This window comes from Equus caballus, chromosome 6 (assembly GCF_041296265.1).
Source record: "Equus caballus isolate H_3958 breed thoroughbred chromosome 6, TB-T2T, whole genome shotgun sequence".
In the NCBI taxonomy this organism is placed as follows: domain Eukaryota; kingdom Metazoa; phylum Chordata; class Mammalia; order Perissodactyla; family Equidae; genus Equus; species Equus caballus.
This window is the reverse complement of record NC_091689.1, coordinates 80,711,376-80,724,661: the sequence shown is the minus strand read 5'-3', so window position 1 is coordinate 80,724,661 and position 13,286 is coordinate 80,711,376. Positions and strand designations below refer to the sequence as shown.

General features: G+C 52.2%; 1 protein-coding gene across 3 annotated transcripts; it reads right to left on the bottom strand.

The window, feature by feature from the left end:
* Positions 1 to 8,708: 8,708 nt before the first annotated feature.
* Positions 8,709 to 12,780, bottom strand: AQP6 (aquaporin 6). Of its 3 annotated transcripts, none has more exons than XM_014741023.3 (5): positions 12,031 to 12,621; positions 11,092 to 11,250; positions 10,752 to 10,832; positions 9,870 to 10,124; positions 8,709 to 9,140 (listed from the first exon to the last, which is right to left on the bottom strand). In XM_014741023.3, exons 1-4 carry the CDS (start codon positions 12,421 to 12,423, stop codon positions 9,912 to 9,914), a joined length of 846 nt encoding a protein of 281 aa, XP_014596509.1. In that variant the 5' UTR covers positions 12,424 to 12,621; the 3' UTR covers positions 8,709 to 9,140; positions 9,870 to 9,911. The 3 variants fall into 3 exon arrangements, with proteins under 3 accessions (XP_014596509.1, XP_003365277.1, XP_070126339.1); XM_003365229.5 differs by having other exon boundaries at positions 8,709 to 9,707; positions 12,031 to 12,618; XM_070270238.1 differs by having other exon boundaries at positions 8,709 to 10,124; positions 12,031 to 12,780.
* Between the last annotated feature and the right edge of the window lie 506 nt (positions 12,781 to 13,286).

Below are 13,286 nucleotides of genomic sequence, written 5' to 3'. Positions count from 1 at the left end.
TTTGAGGTTGGTTTTCTTGTCCTGGAAGGTAACCTTCAAAGCTTTTTTTAGAAAATATTTTCCCTCAAAGTTGTTCTGAGTCTGCTGTTCGTCACCTCTACCCCTTCAACTTTACCACCACCAGGAGTTTGTTTCTTCATTTCTCATTCAGTCTCTTTCATTGTCCAAATTGAGGTCCTAGATTTGTCTTATGTCTGTTAGCCTCTCATTTGAAGGAACTACTTTAAACAAAAAACAAACTTTTTAAACAAGCCTTTAGGGACCAGAATGGTACAGATTAAAAAAAACAAACGACTCTGGCTGGCTGACTGCCGGAAACATCCTTCACCGCTGGAAGTGACTCTGGAGTGAGCTGGGTGATTAACTGAGGGCACCTGCACTTGGAACTCAAGCTGGTGAACAGAATGTATCTGAGAGTGAACGTAAACAGTTGCAGGCTTAATATGTAACCGTGGAGAGAGGAGGCAACCTACTGGCTTTTTTCCCAGGAGGTGGCAGCTCTCACAGCAGGGCCCATCTATCTGCCTCAGCAAATCGACAGAGGATAGGTCCCATCTCCCTTTACCCCCTTTACACACACACTCCTGTTACAGTTTTTTAAAATTTTGTCCTAGATGCCATCTCTTCTTATGTTTCTGCAAGCCTAGTGTTGGCCTGGCTCCACATTTGCTGTTCTGTAGTATCTCCCTAAGGTGCATTTTAAGTCACTAATGTAGAGGAAGTAAATGGATTGTGTAATGTTAGTGAAGGGAAGACTACCCTATGCAGGAACTGATGGCCCATTAACGAAAAAGGAAATGGTCCTGTGTGTCAGATGTTGGCAGCCAGTTGCTCAGTTTTAGGCTAGGCCAAGAGACCTTAGCCATGAAAATAATTTTGATCTTAGCAAAGGGAAACGTGTACCCACCTTCAGCTTCTTTAACAGTGCTTCATGTGGAACAGCTTGACTTTCGAGGGCTTTCTTAATTAAATTATACTTCCTTGATGCGAGATCTGTGGAAAGGGTCCAGTGCCTTGGAGTGCCTGTCACCCCGTCTCCTGCTCCTAACCCTGTCTGACACTGCCTCTCTCACTCTGGCTTTAATGCAGTTTAACTTTACTATCCCACTTGCTAATAACCAGAATCTTTAAATCTTTAAATGCGTTCTCCTCCATCAGTCTATGTAGGACTCCTAAGTTTGATGTTTATTTAACTGGGCAAGCATTACATGGTTTGATTAAACAACAACAATTTGCATTTATTACTGGGTGTTTAACAATTTCCCCTTCCTTAAGAAGGTGAATTCATTGCTTGCAGAAATAGAAGACAGGAAGGCCTCTGAGTTTCTGTCGGAGGACTATAGGGTGCTCAATTGATTTACTGTGGCAAAAATAGTCATTTTTGGCTATGAATTGAACCTGTGGCATTGAAAGGGGTCTTGAATTCTTAAATTCATGCTTAAATTATTGGGCAGCATAAAGTGACAAGGAGTGCTGAGTGAATGCAGGGAGCAAAGATACAGGCTTGCTGTTTTCGTTTTGTTACAGTAGGGCCTGTCTGCCCACCTCAAGCTTCAGATAGACACATACATATGCATATACATACGGTATATAGTTTCCTGTTGGAAAAGCGCGTGGGAGACCCACTGCTGTGCCTGGTATACTGAGCGGTTTGCTTAATCATGCATCACCTTTTCCTAGACCCTCAGCATGAGCAGGGAAAGAGCTGTCTCATAGTCCAGATCTGAGAAGCAAGGGTGGCACAGAGTTTAGTGTTCAAGTCAGCACAGCTCACACACTAGGTTCTCGATCAATGTCCTTTGATGATAGTCTTGGTCATGACTCAAGTTTCAGCCACTCGTGCGAAAAGCTTTTAAGTATGGAGAGTCAGGGCACATTAGTCATTGTGCTTTTAGTATAAACAGGGTTTGGAGAATGGCCACTTAACCTAAGAACTTAGTAATTTTTAAAAATTTGCTCCCTGTAGCTGGTATATTTTGTAAATAAGTGAAGGCTCCAGGCCAGGAGGTCCTTAAGTTGTGTAATTTATTAGACTCTGGTTCTCAGAGTCTGTATTTGTTGATGGTTTCTATTCATGAAGTCAGGCGGAAGACAGCTTGACGTCACCAGAAATAACCTTGTGTGTGGGAGCCTTGTCCTCTGCAGTCGTGTGGGATGGGAAAGGAGGCCACTTTTCGGGGACTCAGAGTTGGAAGCAGGAATTTTCCTTTTGTCTACCTTCTCCCTCTATAACTCTTACCAGGCTTCATTTAGTTGCATTGTTTTTATACAGCATTACTCTCACATCTCACACAGTTGGACACCATCTGTGTGCTAGGCTCAGACACGTGTAAAAGGATATTTAGACTTCTAATAAAGCGCTTGCCATTTAATATCTTCTCTGGTCATCAGTGAAGATGGAATTAAGAACCGATTCCCCATGAAGCCTTTAGAAAGTGTAATATGGTGGTTTACGATATACAGAGCACTTTTGTTTATCTTACTTGGTCTCATCACATCCATGTGTAGTGGGCAGGATAGGTGACGTTATCCCAATTGACAAATTAAGAGGTGATTTGGCTCAAATTCCCACAAATGAATGTATAGTTTACCTGGTATGAGAATCTGGGAGTTAGCGCTCCTACTCTGGAGGTCAGCTGTGGTGCTTGCTGTTTCAGACTTCTTGAGCATTGTGGGGCCTGTGGGAGCATTGTTAATATATTGTTAGGTACACAGATGGTTCCACACAGGGCTGCGTATGTGCTTATGTATGCTCAACAGATGACCCAGAAAGAGCAGGGAGGTCCAGACTGCCGGAAAAAGCATTTGGGACAGGAGAATGTCTTCATGGTTGGGGTTATTGTCTGGTAGATTGGAAGACCTGGGCTTGGTGAGAAGGGCTCCCCGTGTGGAAGGAGGAGGTGAGTTGCTGGGAGTGCGTAAGGTTGCTCCTGGTGGGAGTCTGTTCTCAGGCCACCCGTGTGCATCTTGTGTGCTCTGAAGCCCAGAGCGAGGAACAGGCAAGTCTCTGAGCCAAAGCCATCAGCCTGCTTCTAGAAACGTGTCAGCGGATTAGCTTATTGGCTTTCCCCCTGAGTGGCATTAGCTCTCACCCCGTCTCATGTTCACCATCTGGCTTTGAGTAAGAAGTCTTTGAGTGATCTCTCTTCAGCAGCCTGCTCTGTGTCAGTGCTTTCTGAGGGCTGTTCAGCTTTCTCCCTCATCAACCCTAAGGCCCAGTGCTCTCCAAGAAGAGGTAGTCTGTTGTGTTCCAATGTATGCACACCTGGGAGGAGAAGAATACTTTAGACCTCAGAGAAAAACATCAGCTCAGAGGAGAATGAGTACGTGTGGTTAGTGGCCTAAAGTCTTTTTATTGTCAAAACTGACAAGTAGATCTGTCCTTAGGTGAGTTTTTAAAATGGAGTCGCTCCTGCCACAGAGAAAGCTCTTTCTGCCTGTGAGATGATACAGTTTGTCTAGATTTTAGTAGAGCGAGAGATACGAGGGGCTGGGATTTTTCTTCCTCTTTGGAGAGCGAAGCCTGCGGGTGGGGCGCTTAAACGAACCACCTCCCCTCCTCGCAGGGAGCTGGCTGCTCTCTCCTCCTAGGTTAATATACACTGACTGGGGCTAAACGCCTGGTGCTTCTGGACAGAGTCCAGCCCCTCAGCGCAGCAGCCGCACTGTGGAGATACAGCTGCTGGCATTAAAGGGCTAAGCCCTTTCCAGCTGCTTTGCTTTAACGGGAACTGCCTGCAGTCGGCAGCTTAAGGGAGCTGTCTTAGCCCGATTAGGAGGAAATGACTAATCTCGGCATCTTCTCGTGGCACTGGCCTGGAGGCTCTGGGGAAGATAACCTGGTAGGGTGGGAAGTGGTTGGATAAATGGCGTTGGAGTGCTAGGCGATTAGTTGGAGTGCTAGGCGATTATCTCCTCAAAAATGGTCGTCCTGGCTTGGCATGGTTTGTGTTTGTTTTCCCTCTGTGGAAAGAGTGGGGTTCTCTTCAGTGGGCTCCCTGGCACTGAGAGGAGGTGTTCACTGTGAGGAGTGGAGTAGCAACAGATGTGCGGAGGAGTTGAGAACACATGATGACAATGGTATCCATCCCCCTTAGAGGAAGGAGAAGATTTGAGACCCTACAGGGTGGTCCCCACTTTGGCCTTCCATTCCTCTTTTCTTTAAAATATGATTTAAAGAGCCTAGATTTGAAGGAGAAATGATCGTTTCCTTGATCGTAAGATGCACTTAAAAATATCTTTTTTTTTGAGGAAGATGAGCCCTGAGCTGACTACTGCCAGTCCTCCTCTTTTTGCTGAGGAAGCCTGGCCCTGAGCTAACATTGTGCCCATCTTCCTCTGCTTTATATGTGGCATGCCTACCACAGCATGGTGTGCCAAGCGGTGCCATGTCCGCACCCGGGATCCGAACCGGCAAACTCCGGGCCGCCAAGAAGCGGAACGTGCGAACTTAACTGCTGCTCCACCGGGCCGGCCCCTTAAAAATATCTTTTAATATGTCTGAGAAGTTTGGAAAAAAATGTCTCTAAGAATTGGGATATCTTATAATCAACAGCATCTTACAATATATAATGCAGTGTTTTTTTCTTTCTTAGTAGCTCATAAAAGAGTGGTGCATCTTATTATCCACGTTATTTGGGTTGGAAGTGTTAGCTGTTCATGGGAGAAAGGCTGTTGGTTAGGCCGGATGTGGAGGCCAGGGAACCTGCTCCTGAGCTGTGGTCGAAAAGAGAGTAAAGCAGGGGGTTGCCCCAGGTCTGAGGCAGGCTGCTGTGTAGGACAAGCAAAACTCAGCCCCAGGACATTTGGCATGAAGAAGCAGACAAGTAATGTGTAGGATCAGATCAAAGTCTGTCCCAGTCGTGACCCCCAGACATTACATGTGACCCCTGAGTCGGAGAAGGGAGAAAAAAAAGCCATTGCAAGTCAGCCAGGCTATGACCAAAATAACAGCAGGTCTGATGGAGTTCTGAAATCCCAGTGTGGTGCTGAGGCATTCGGTGCTTTCACACACAAAAGAGATTAGAGGTGTTAGAGACTTTCTGTGTGGGCAGGGAGTTGGAGTGTTTATTGCAATCCTTTGTCCGATTTCCTCACCAATTCCAGAATGCCAGAGGAGGTCTTTCCTCCCTTGAAACCGGAAGGCCATGGTTTGGGCACCAACAGAAGAAGGACAGATAGTCAAGTTAAGGAACCTACTGCCCTGAGATAAGAAGTAGACCGAAAGTCTAATTTTGTTGAAGAAGCTCTTCCTGTTCGGGGAGAGGTGAAGCAGTGTGTTCAGTGCCAGGCTGGGGGTGGCTGCAGAGCGCGGAGCTCTGAGGCTTCAGAGAGCCTCGGAGGTGATGGCATCAACGCTGCATGGATCTCAGGATCAACCAGGCAGCATATTCCGGGCCATCGGAGGAAGCGCCTCCAGCCTGGTGCTTCACAAGCCGATGCCCCCGACTCCTGTCCCGGCCTCCTCTGATCGTGGGCTGGGCCCTGGCTTGGCTGGGCCTTGTTCCACCCGTCCATGGAGGTGGGGTGTAGTTATTGGTCCCTGCCTCTGTCTCTGGCTTCCTCCACCCCCAGCTCTGGCGATAACTGCCCCTTTATCCGACTGACCCAGAGCTCCAAAACAGGTTTTCATTTCCCATTTTCTGCCCATTACCTGCAGCCTATTAATTAGCGCCGTTGGACTCCCCGCTCTCATACGCTCCCCTCACTAATCATGCCTCCCCTCTGCAGCTTTTACTAAACATGTGACCATTCCCCAATGTGGCTGCCCCTCCCTGAGACGTGATTACAGATCTTGGCTATGTGGACCCCCTGCTCCAGCTGCCCCAGTGGCCACCGCTTGGCCGGCTGCTTTATCTTGATTAGCCCCTAAATTCTCCCCTCCCTCCTACCCCCCATGTCTTCCACCTGACATTGCCAGGGCCTGGCATTGGCTGCAGGTTAACATCTCCCTAGAGAGGGAGCTCTCTTCTCGCGCTGCTCTGGGTCACGGAGAACAGTGCTATGGGCCCAGAGGGACTGAGGTGATCCCCTCTCCTGAGCCAGCGGAGTCTCCCTTCAAAACCGCAATCAGCTTGTTCCAGATCGCTTGACCTCATTATAGATCCGAGGTCACAGATTTTGCTCTGTGCTGCCTCTTAAACCGTCAGCCTCTGATGGCTGCTCCTCTTTTGTTTACATAGCTTTTCTATGATATTCCAGATGCTTGAAGCCCTGCTTCTTTTCACCCCTTTATACCCACCCAGCCTCCTTACCCTCATTCCCTGAATCTCCCCCACACCAGCTCCTGGCCATGATCACTGCAATCCTCTACTTCTCTGCTCTGAGGAGGTCCTTTCTCTTTCTTGGGTTTGATTCTTGACTCCTCTTTCCTCTGGGATCCTCCTCCCTCAACACACACACACACATACTCTGTCTCTCTCCTTTGCTAAGCTAAGCCTAGGGTATGGGGAGGAAGCAATCCCTTCTTTAGTAAGAGCCTGGCCAAGTTAGAAACTGCAGGGGAAGCAGCTGAGCTCATTGGCAGAGGGAATGGCAATCTACCACGATGATGGGAAAAACAGCTGCCACCGATGGAGAGCTGGCTGTGTCAGGCGCAGCGCTAAACACATACATCCTCTGTAGTTCTTCAAGGCCCTTGTGAACAGACCCCATTTTCTAGATGAAGAAAGTGAGGCTTAGGATCCTTAAGAAACTTGCTCAAGTTCACACGGCCAATAAGTGCCTGAGCCTCTGTTTAGACTCTTTAAACCTTTTCAACCGCTGTTCTACCTTTAGTAGCCTTTTTCCTTTTTAACCTTGGGGTGCAGAATCCTTTAGCTCAAAGTGATTTTCCTTGGAAAGTGAAAGTCTCTGGATCATGTTCTTATTCCTCCTCTCCTCTCAGTCCGAGGAGCCCAAATGTGTCCCAGAGCCCTTCGTGGGCTCTCCCCCTTGCGCAGTGTGGTCCCAGATTAGACCTGTCCTCTTTACACCCGGAGGTGGCAGTGGGGGTGGGAAGCGAGAGGGGCTTCCTGCCAGCCAATGGGGAAGCGACAGCCTAGCTCTGTGCTCGCATCATCTGCTCCTGCTAAGACAATCATCAACATAAAAGGCTAATTGTATTAATCACCAGGGCACCCGTCCTGAGTCCCCCTCCCTTTTGGGAGAATTATGAATTGCAATTGCAGATGGCTCTGCTGATTGAAGGCAGTGCTCAGCAGGGAGAAGGGCCAGATCAGATTACACACCATTAATTAAAAACTTCCCCTGACAAACGGGAGGAAGGGAGGGAACACCAAGGGTCTGCCTGGTTGGGTCTCTGTCCTCCCCTTGCACCCACCTGCCCAGTCCCCCACCCCAGGCCCAGGGGCTGTGACTGTGAAGCCCACTGCCCGTGGCTGGAACCGCTGAGATTTGGCTCCCTGAAGGCCAGCCCTTCTCTCATCTAGACAGATGGCCGGCTGTCCTATTAAAGGGCTCCAGAGAAGGAGAAGCTAACCTTTGGTTACTCATTCCTCTGTCTAACTGGATGCTCTTCAGATTCTAACCTAATTCCTCTCTTCTCCTGAAGCTCGTGTCCTCTTGCTCCAGTCTATTCTGAGCACAGCTTTAAAGAACTGTTTGTGAAAATAGCCCCCAGCTTTCTCTTCAGGCACTCACCCTTCCCCTCTTGGCCTGGAAGGTCCTGGGACAGAGGGTCCACAATCTGGAGTAGTGGGTGGGGTCTCAAATGTGGCTGGCTGGGTACCTGTAAGCACAGGCTCCTCAGCTGCCGTCATCTTGGCTCATTTGGAGCTGTAACTCCTGAATTCTCCTCTTGATCGATGACTGCTTCTCCTCCCTCCCCAGCGCCCAGCCTCAGTCATTCATTCATCAAACTTTTATTGAGCACCCAGTATGTGTTTGGCTCGGAGACACGGAGATAATTTGTCTAGGAGCTTAAGAGCCTACCGCAGGAGCGCCAGCCCCCCTGCCCTCTTCAACCTTCTAGTTCCTGCTTGCTTCCTTCCTCCGGCTGCAGCTTGTCTCAGGCCCCCTGGAGCTCTATTCTGGAAAACTCTAAGCTGGGAGCTGGGGAGACCTTAGGGGGCTGTGGTACTGAGCTGGGTGACCTTTAGCAAGTCAATCACATCCTACACACGCACACACACACACACAGCTGGCCCTCCTCGTAAAAGGGCACAAGAAGCCCAGGGCTCTGAGAGATTGTGAAGACGGATGAGTGGGGCCCAGCTTGGAGAGATGTGAATAGTACTTTGCACTGACAATATTACAGGATGCTGAGCATGGCTGCTGTGGTCACGAGCCCTGGGGACTCAGCTCCTGGGCTGGTCACGGGCTGGGTCCTGTCACCCTGCCCTTGGGAGACTTTGGCAGCCCCTCCCCTATTCCTAGCCCCTTTGGAGACATCATGGAAAAGGACCTATCATTTTTATGGATTTGGTTGCTGCATCTCAGGGTACCATGGTGATGGGCACCATAGAGATGAGAAGAACTGTCTTATTGGCTTGTCTCTTCATTCCAGGATCCCTTCCCAACCCCCCTCCACATATGCTCGCAAATCTCCCAGGTCAGTAGACCCAGGAGAGGAGGCAGGGCCTCTGGTAAGTGGAGCAGATGAAACGAGAAAAACCTCCTCTCTTTTCCATCCCTCTCAATCATCTCCCTCTTTTCCTTCTTCCCTCCTCCCTCCCATTACCAACAGCAATTGTATTCAAACCCAATAATTACAGTAACAGCAACAATAATCATCATTTATTGGCTTTGTTTTCTAGCATTTTAACTTCCAAAAACATTTTCAAATGTCTGGTTTGTTTTCACAGCAGTCCCTGGGAGAGGACTGTGCCCATTGTACAGCTGGGAAGCTGAGATCCAGATAGGACCAGTCATGGGGAGAGTAGATTTACAGTGGCTTGTAAAGATTAACAAACCAGTTGAGACTTGAGTCCCTCAGAGGCACGGAACTGCGAATCTTGGGTTCCTGGGTCATTCCTAAGTTCCTACCATCCCTTGGAATGACCCATCCTTGGGACTTCTTCAACAGCTTTTGGGGGATCCCGGCAGAGCTGAGAATGAGGCTGGAGATGTCTTCTGGCCCGGGTCATGGACTGAGGGCTGGGATGGAGGCTTCCCTCTCAAGATTGTTCCTGTGAATGGGGCTGTGGGGTGGAAGGTGGGCAAACATCTGGGGAGAGCCCACCCTGGCAAAGGTCTCTCTGGCCCAAACTTCCCTTGCCTATAGCCTGCCCCTCTGCCAGCCGGAGAACAGGTTCCTGTCTGTGTCAGTTCTTCCCAAGGAGGGGTCCTCTCCTGAGCATTTGGAGGAGTGAGGGATTAAGATTTATAGGGAGGGCAATCTCTGTCCTCAGGAAGCCCCTCAGTCTTGCTGGGGGAGGGGGTGCTGGTGGTGCATAGGACTTCAGAGGCTGTTCCAGGGCCTGATTCTTCTGGGAATTCTGGTCCCTCTTCCCCAAGGGTGAGGTGAGAAGCTGGGGTTCCCTGAGGTCCGTCCCTATAGCTCTCAGTCTCTAAGCAGAGTGGCCATCAGGGCTCCAATTCCCTTTTTTCCAAGACATGAGGATCCGGAGGCCCAGGACCCCACTGGTCTCCAGACGGGTGAGAGAAGGGGAGGGCGATCAGGAATTCCCCTGCCTCCCTCTGCTGTCTCCCATTAAGAGATGGAGGAGGAGCAAACTGCACAGATTTGCTACGCACATCCTTACTACCTAGAAATGTAATGCCAGGATAGGGATTGGCATCCCCTGCCCACCCCGTCAGGACAAAAGGCCAAGCCTCCCCCTCCCCTCTTGCAAGCAGCACCCCCCAACCCATTCGTCCTGCCCTTCCCCCCAAACCTGAAGTGGGGTCATACAAAGCATGCTGCCCACCTTCAGGGCTCCTCTCAGAAGCCTGAGGGCGGGGGCCAAGTTCTATGCCATCTGACCCACACTCTCCATTTCAGTGTCCCTTGAATTGGACTCAGATTCTCTCTTCTGGGGCTCTACCCCTGCCACTTTCTCCACCTCTGCGGTGCCCTTGAGGATGGCCAGTCGCTGAGCCAGGGTCTTGGTGTCAGGGAACAGGATAAAGTTGTAGATCAGTGAAGCCAGGACAGCCCCTGTTAGGGGTCCCACCCAGAAGATCTGAGGAGGCAAAGAGAGTGGGCACCGAGCTTGTGATCTTTCAGGTCATAGGGTGGCTTTGGGGCCCCTGTCTGCTTCCCTAGTGTTGACTTGGTCTGCCAGGAAGCCTCGAGCTACCTGCAAGGTGGCAAATTTGAGAAGCATGAGTCCTGTCCCCCGAGTTCATGCAGGCGAGGGGACCTTGTTTCCCTCGGGGCAGGCCTGGTCTCCTCACCATTCCTGCCTCCCTCCTCTCACCTCCCCTGCTCCAGCCAGGAGCCCTGGCTAGTGCTCTTCCTGTCTCTGCTGGTGTGTGTGTGTCTATTTTTGTTGGTCTTTTTCTTTATCCAAGTTTGGAAATTGGTCCAGCTGGAGAAAGTGAATAAGGAAACAGTCAGGACTCGAGGTCTGGGCCAAGGCTGCTGCTCCCACCTTGGTCAGTCCACTGGTACCCTGGGCTATTGAAACTGCAGAAAAAGGAAGCACCAGCCAGGGTACTTGGCCTGGTCTTCTGAGCTGAGGGAAACCTCCATTGGGGGTCAGATGGTCTGTGGTAGAGGGACTGGTCTCCCCACTGAGTGAAAGCCACAGCCCCTACCTGCTACTTAGACCTCTCCCTTCCCCAGGGCTGCCAGCAGGGGGTCTCACCCAGTGGACTGTGAATTTCCCCACGATGACGGCAGGACCAAAGGAGCGGGCTGGGTTCATGGAGCAGCCGGTGAAGTAGATCTGGGGAGCAAGTGCAAGTTCAGGGTGTGAGGAGACTTAAGGCAGGCCTGGGAGGGGATGGTCCCCTCTGCCCTGGCTCAGAGCCCTGGCCCCAGCCTCAGCCTCTGCAGCACATATCCTGGGCCTGGAGTGTGGGGCACAGCCTCAGCTCCAGCCCCAAGGTATGAGGGCTCAGAGGAGGTACTTGCTGGCCTTCAGGGCCCCAGTAGCCTCCCCAGGGAGGGACCAGTGAGTGCACAGTGTCCTCTTTGCCTCTTACCCCAATGAGGTGGCCCACTGCCATAGAGGCTGCAATCACGGTGGCCGGGGACCCTGAGGCCTGACGGCTGTCCGTGGAAGCAAAGACACAGAGCACCATCTGCAGGGTCAGAACCACCTCCACTGCCACCGCTTGGCCGGTCGAGATGCTGTCCCGGACCTGGGAGAGGGGGTTACACTGGAGCCAATGGAGGCTCTGCCAGGGGATGGTGACCCCCTGCGCCTCATTTCCTCACTGTAAGGGGGTGACATCTCACCAGTGCCAGTTCCGAGTCTTAAGGAGATGATGGACTGGGGAGAGCTGTGTGGTGGGGTTTGGGTCAGCCCACTTGCTCCCTGCAGAAGTGAGTGGCACCCCTCCCACCCCCCTGGTTGGCTGGGGCCAGTGATTCAGAGGGGAGGCAGGGGCACAGGACTGGTGGGAAAGGGAAGGCTTGGAGAGGCTGGAGTGCATGTTTGCCAATAGTCTGGGAGGAGACCGTGGGTCACAGCGGAAGGAGGAGACTTGAGGAAGCAGGTGGAACATAGATGATACAGGGAATCTGGGGAGTGCGGTGAGAGAGGCCTCAGGGCGCTGGGAAGGGACGACCACAGGGAGAAGATGAAGTGTGCGCAGGGTTCCTGCCACTACTCACAGCCCCAGCCCTCCCTGGCTGCCATGACCCTTAAATGCCTGGGCTTCCTCCAATTTGTGCCCCTTAGTGTGGCTTCTCCCTGCCCCACCTGGTCCTCACACTAGGTCCTAGTCCCATTCCTTTTCCTCCTGCACTGAGGCCACAGTCTTGTTCCCCTGGGTCCCAGGGCCCAGCCCAGAGCAGGTGTGGAGCATGTGGCCAAGTTGTTACCTCCCTGTCCCCTCTCCTCAGGCTTGGCACTCCACCCTTACCACCTGTTTAGACACCCCCTCCTGGACCTCCCCCATACCCCTCCCCACACCTACCATGTTGACCCCAAGGGTCTCTCGGATATCCCATGGCGTTACCCCATAAAGCAGAGCAGCTCCCACTGTGGCTCCAGCCAGCTGGGCAGCCACATAGGCCACAGCACGGGGCAGGGAGATCTGGGAGCCCACGAGGAAAGCCAGCGTCACAGCAGGGTTGACGTGGGCCCCGCTGACCTTCCAAGTGACCTGCACAGCCATGGCCGTGGCCATGTTGATGGTGATGGCGACCTGCAGCACTGAGGGAAGTGCTGAGGGCCAGCGCAGAGCTGAGCCCACGCCAAAGAACACGTAGAGCCCTGTGGCCAGGAACTCAGCAAACAGCGCCTTGCTGATGGCCGTCCAGAACCGGCACGGCAGCATCTTGGGCAAGCAGCATCTGCCTGGCTCCATTGTGTCCAGGTCCTGGTACCCAGCTGTTGCCTCCTTTGCTCCCAGGACCTCTCTCTGCTTCTCCTGCCTCTGATCTCCTCTGTCTCCTCTGGTCTCTTCTCTCTGGCCTGCTCTGGCCGTCTTACTGCCTAGAGGCTTCTCTGGCCCCAACCTGTAGCTCGTCCACCACGCTGCTGCCCCAAGCACTGTGCTGGTCAGACTGCCAGGGAGTGGGATGAGGGGGTTATGTGTATCTCGGTGGGTGGGAGGTGTTGCGGTGGCATGAGGAGTGGTGCTCACATGCCTGTTCCACCCTGAGCTCACCTGACAGCTAGGGGAGGAGGGCGGTCCCCCAGGTGGGCGCTGAGCTGGAAACTTTCAGGTTTCCAAGCTGGATAGGCCTAACTTTGCTGTGCGCAGAGGCCCAGCCTGGGGGCCGCAGGCACGGGAGTAGTGGTGGGCGTGGGATTCCAGAGCCCTCACATCCCCAGTGTCAGCTTAGGTAGAGCAAGATCACTTAGATACCCTAAGTCCAAGGCCTGCTTCGGAGGGTCCTGTACATTTCTGGGGGGCTCCTGGCCCCCTCTGCCTGTAGGCTCTGCCTCCAAATGTGCTCATACTATTCTGTGCCCCGTAAGCCCAGATGTGCACTGAAGCTGCCTCCCCCATTCCCACCTAAAACCCCACTCCCAGAAAGCAGATGGGAATAGAGTCAACTTTACTAAGGTCGTGGGCCTGCGTGGAGCAGAGGGGGCACACGGAGGAGGGGTTTACGCCACAGCTAGTCAGATGGCACACGTGGCAGTGGGCACCTCTGCCAGCTGGGAATTTCCACTGGCCCTTCACCCACTTCTTCCTGTCCTCCTCCTCCCTTCTCACCCCCT

Bases quoted from the DNA above. Each gene is read 5' to 3' on its own strand.
- AQP6 (XM_070270238.1), bottom strand. From the start codon at position 12,423: ATGGAGCCAGGCAGATGCTGCTTGCCCAAGATGCTGCCGTGCCGGTTC. The intron at 11,251-12,030 runs GTAGGTGTGGGG...CCCCTCTCCCAG, and splicing joins AGACCCTTGGGGTCAACATG to GTCCGGGACAGCATCTCGAC. The intron at 10,125-10,751 runs GTGAGACCCCCT...TTGCCTCCTCAG, and splicing joins GGAAATTCACAGTCCACTGG to ATCTTCTGGGTGGGACCCCT.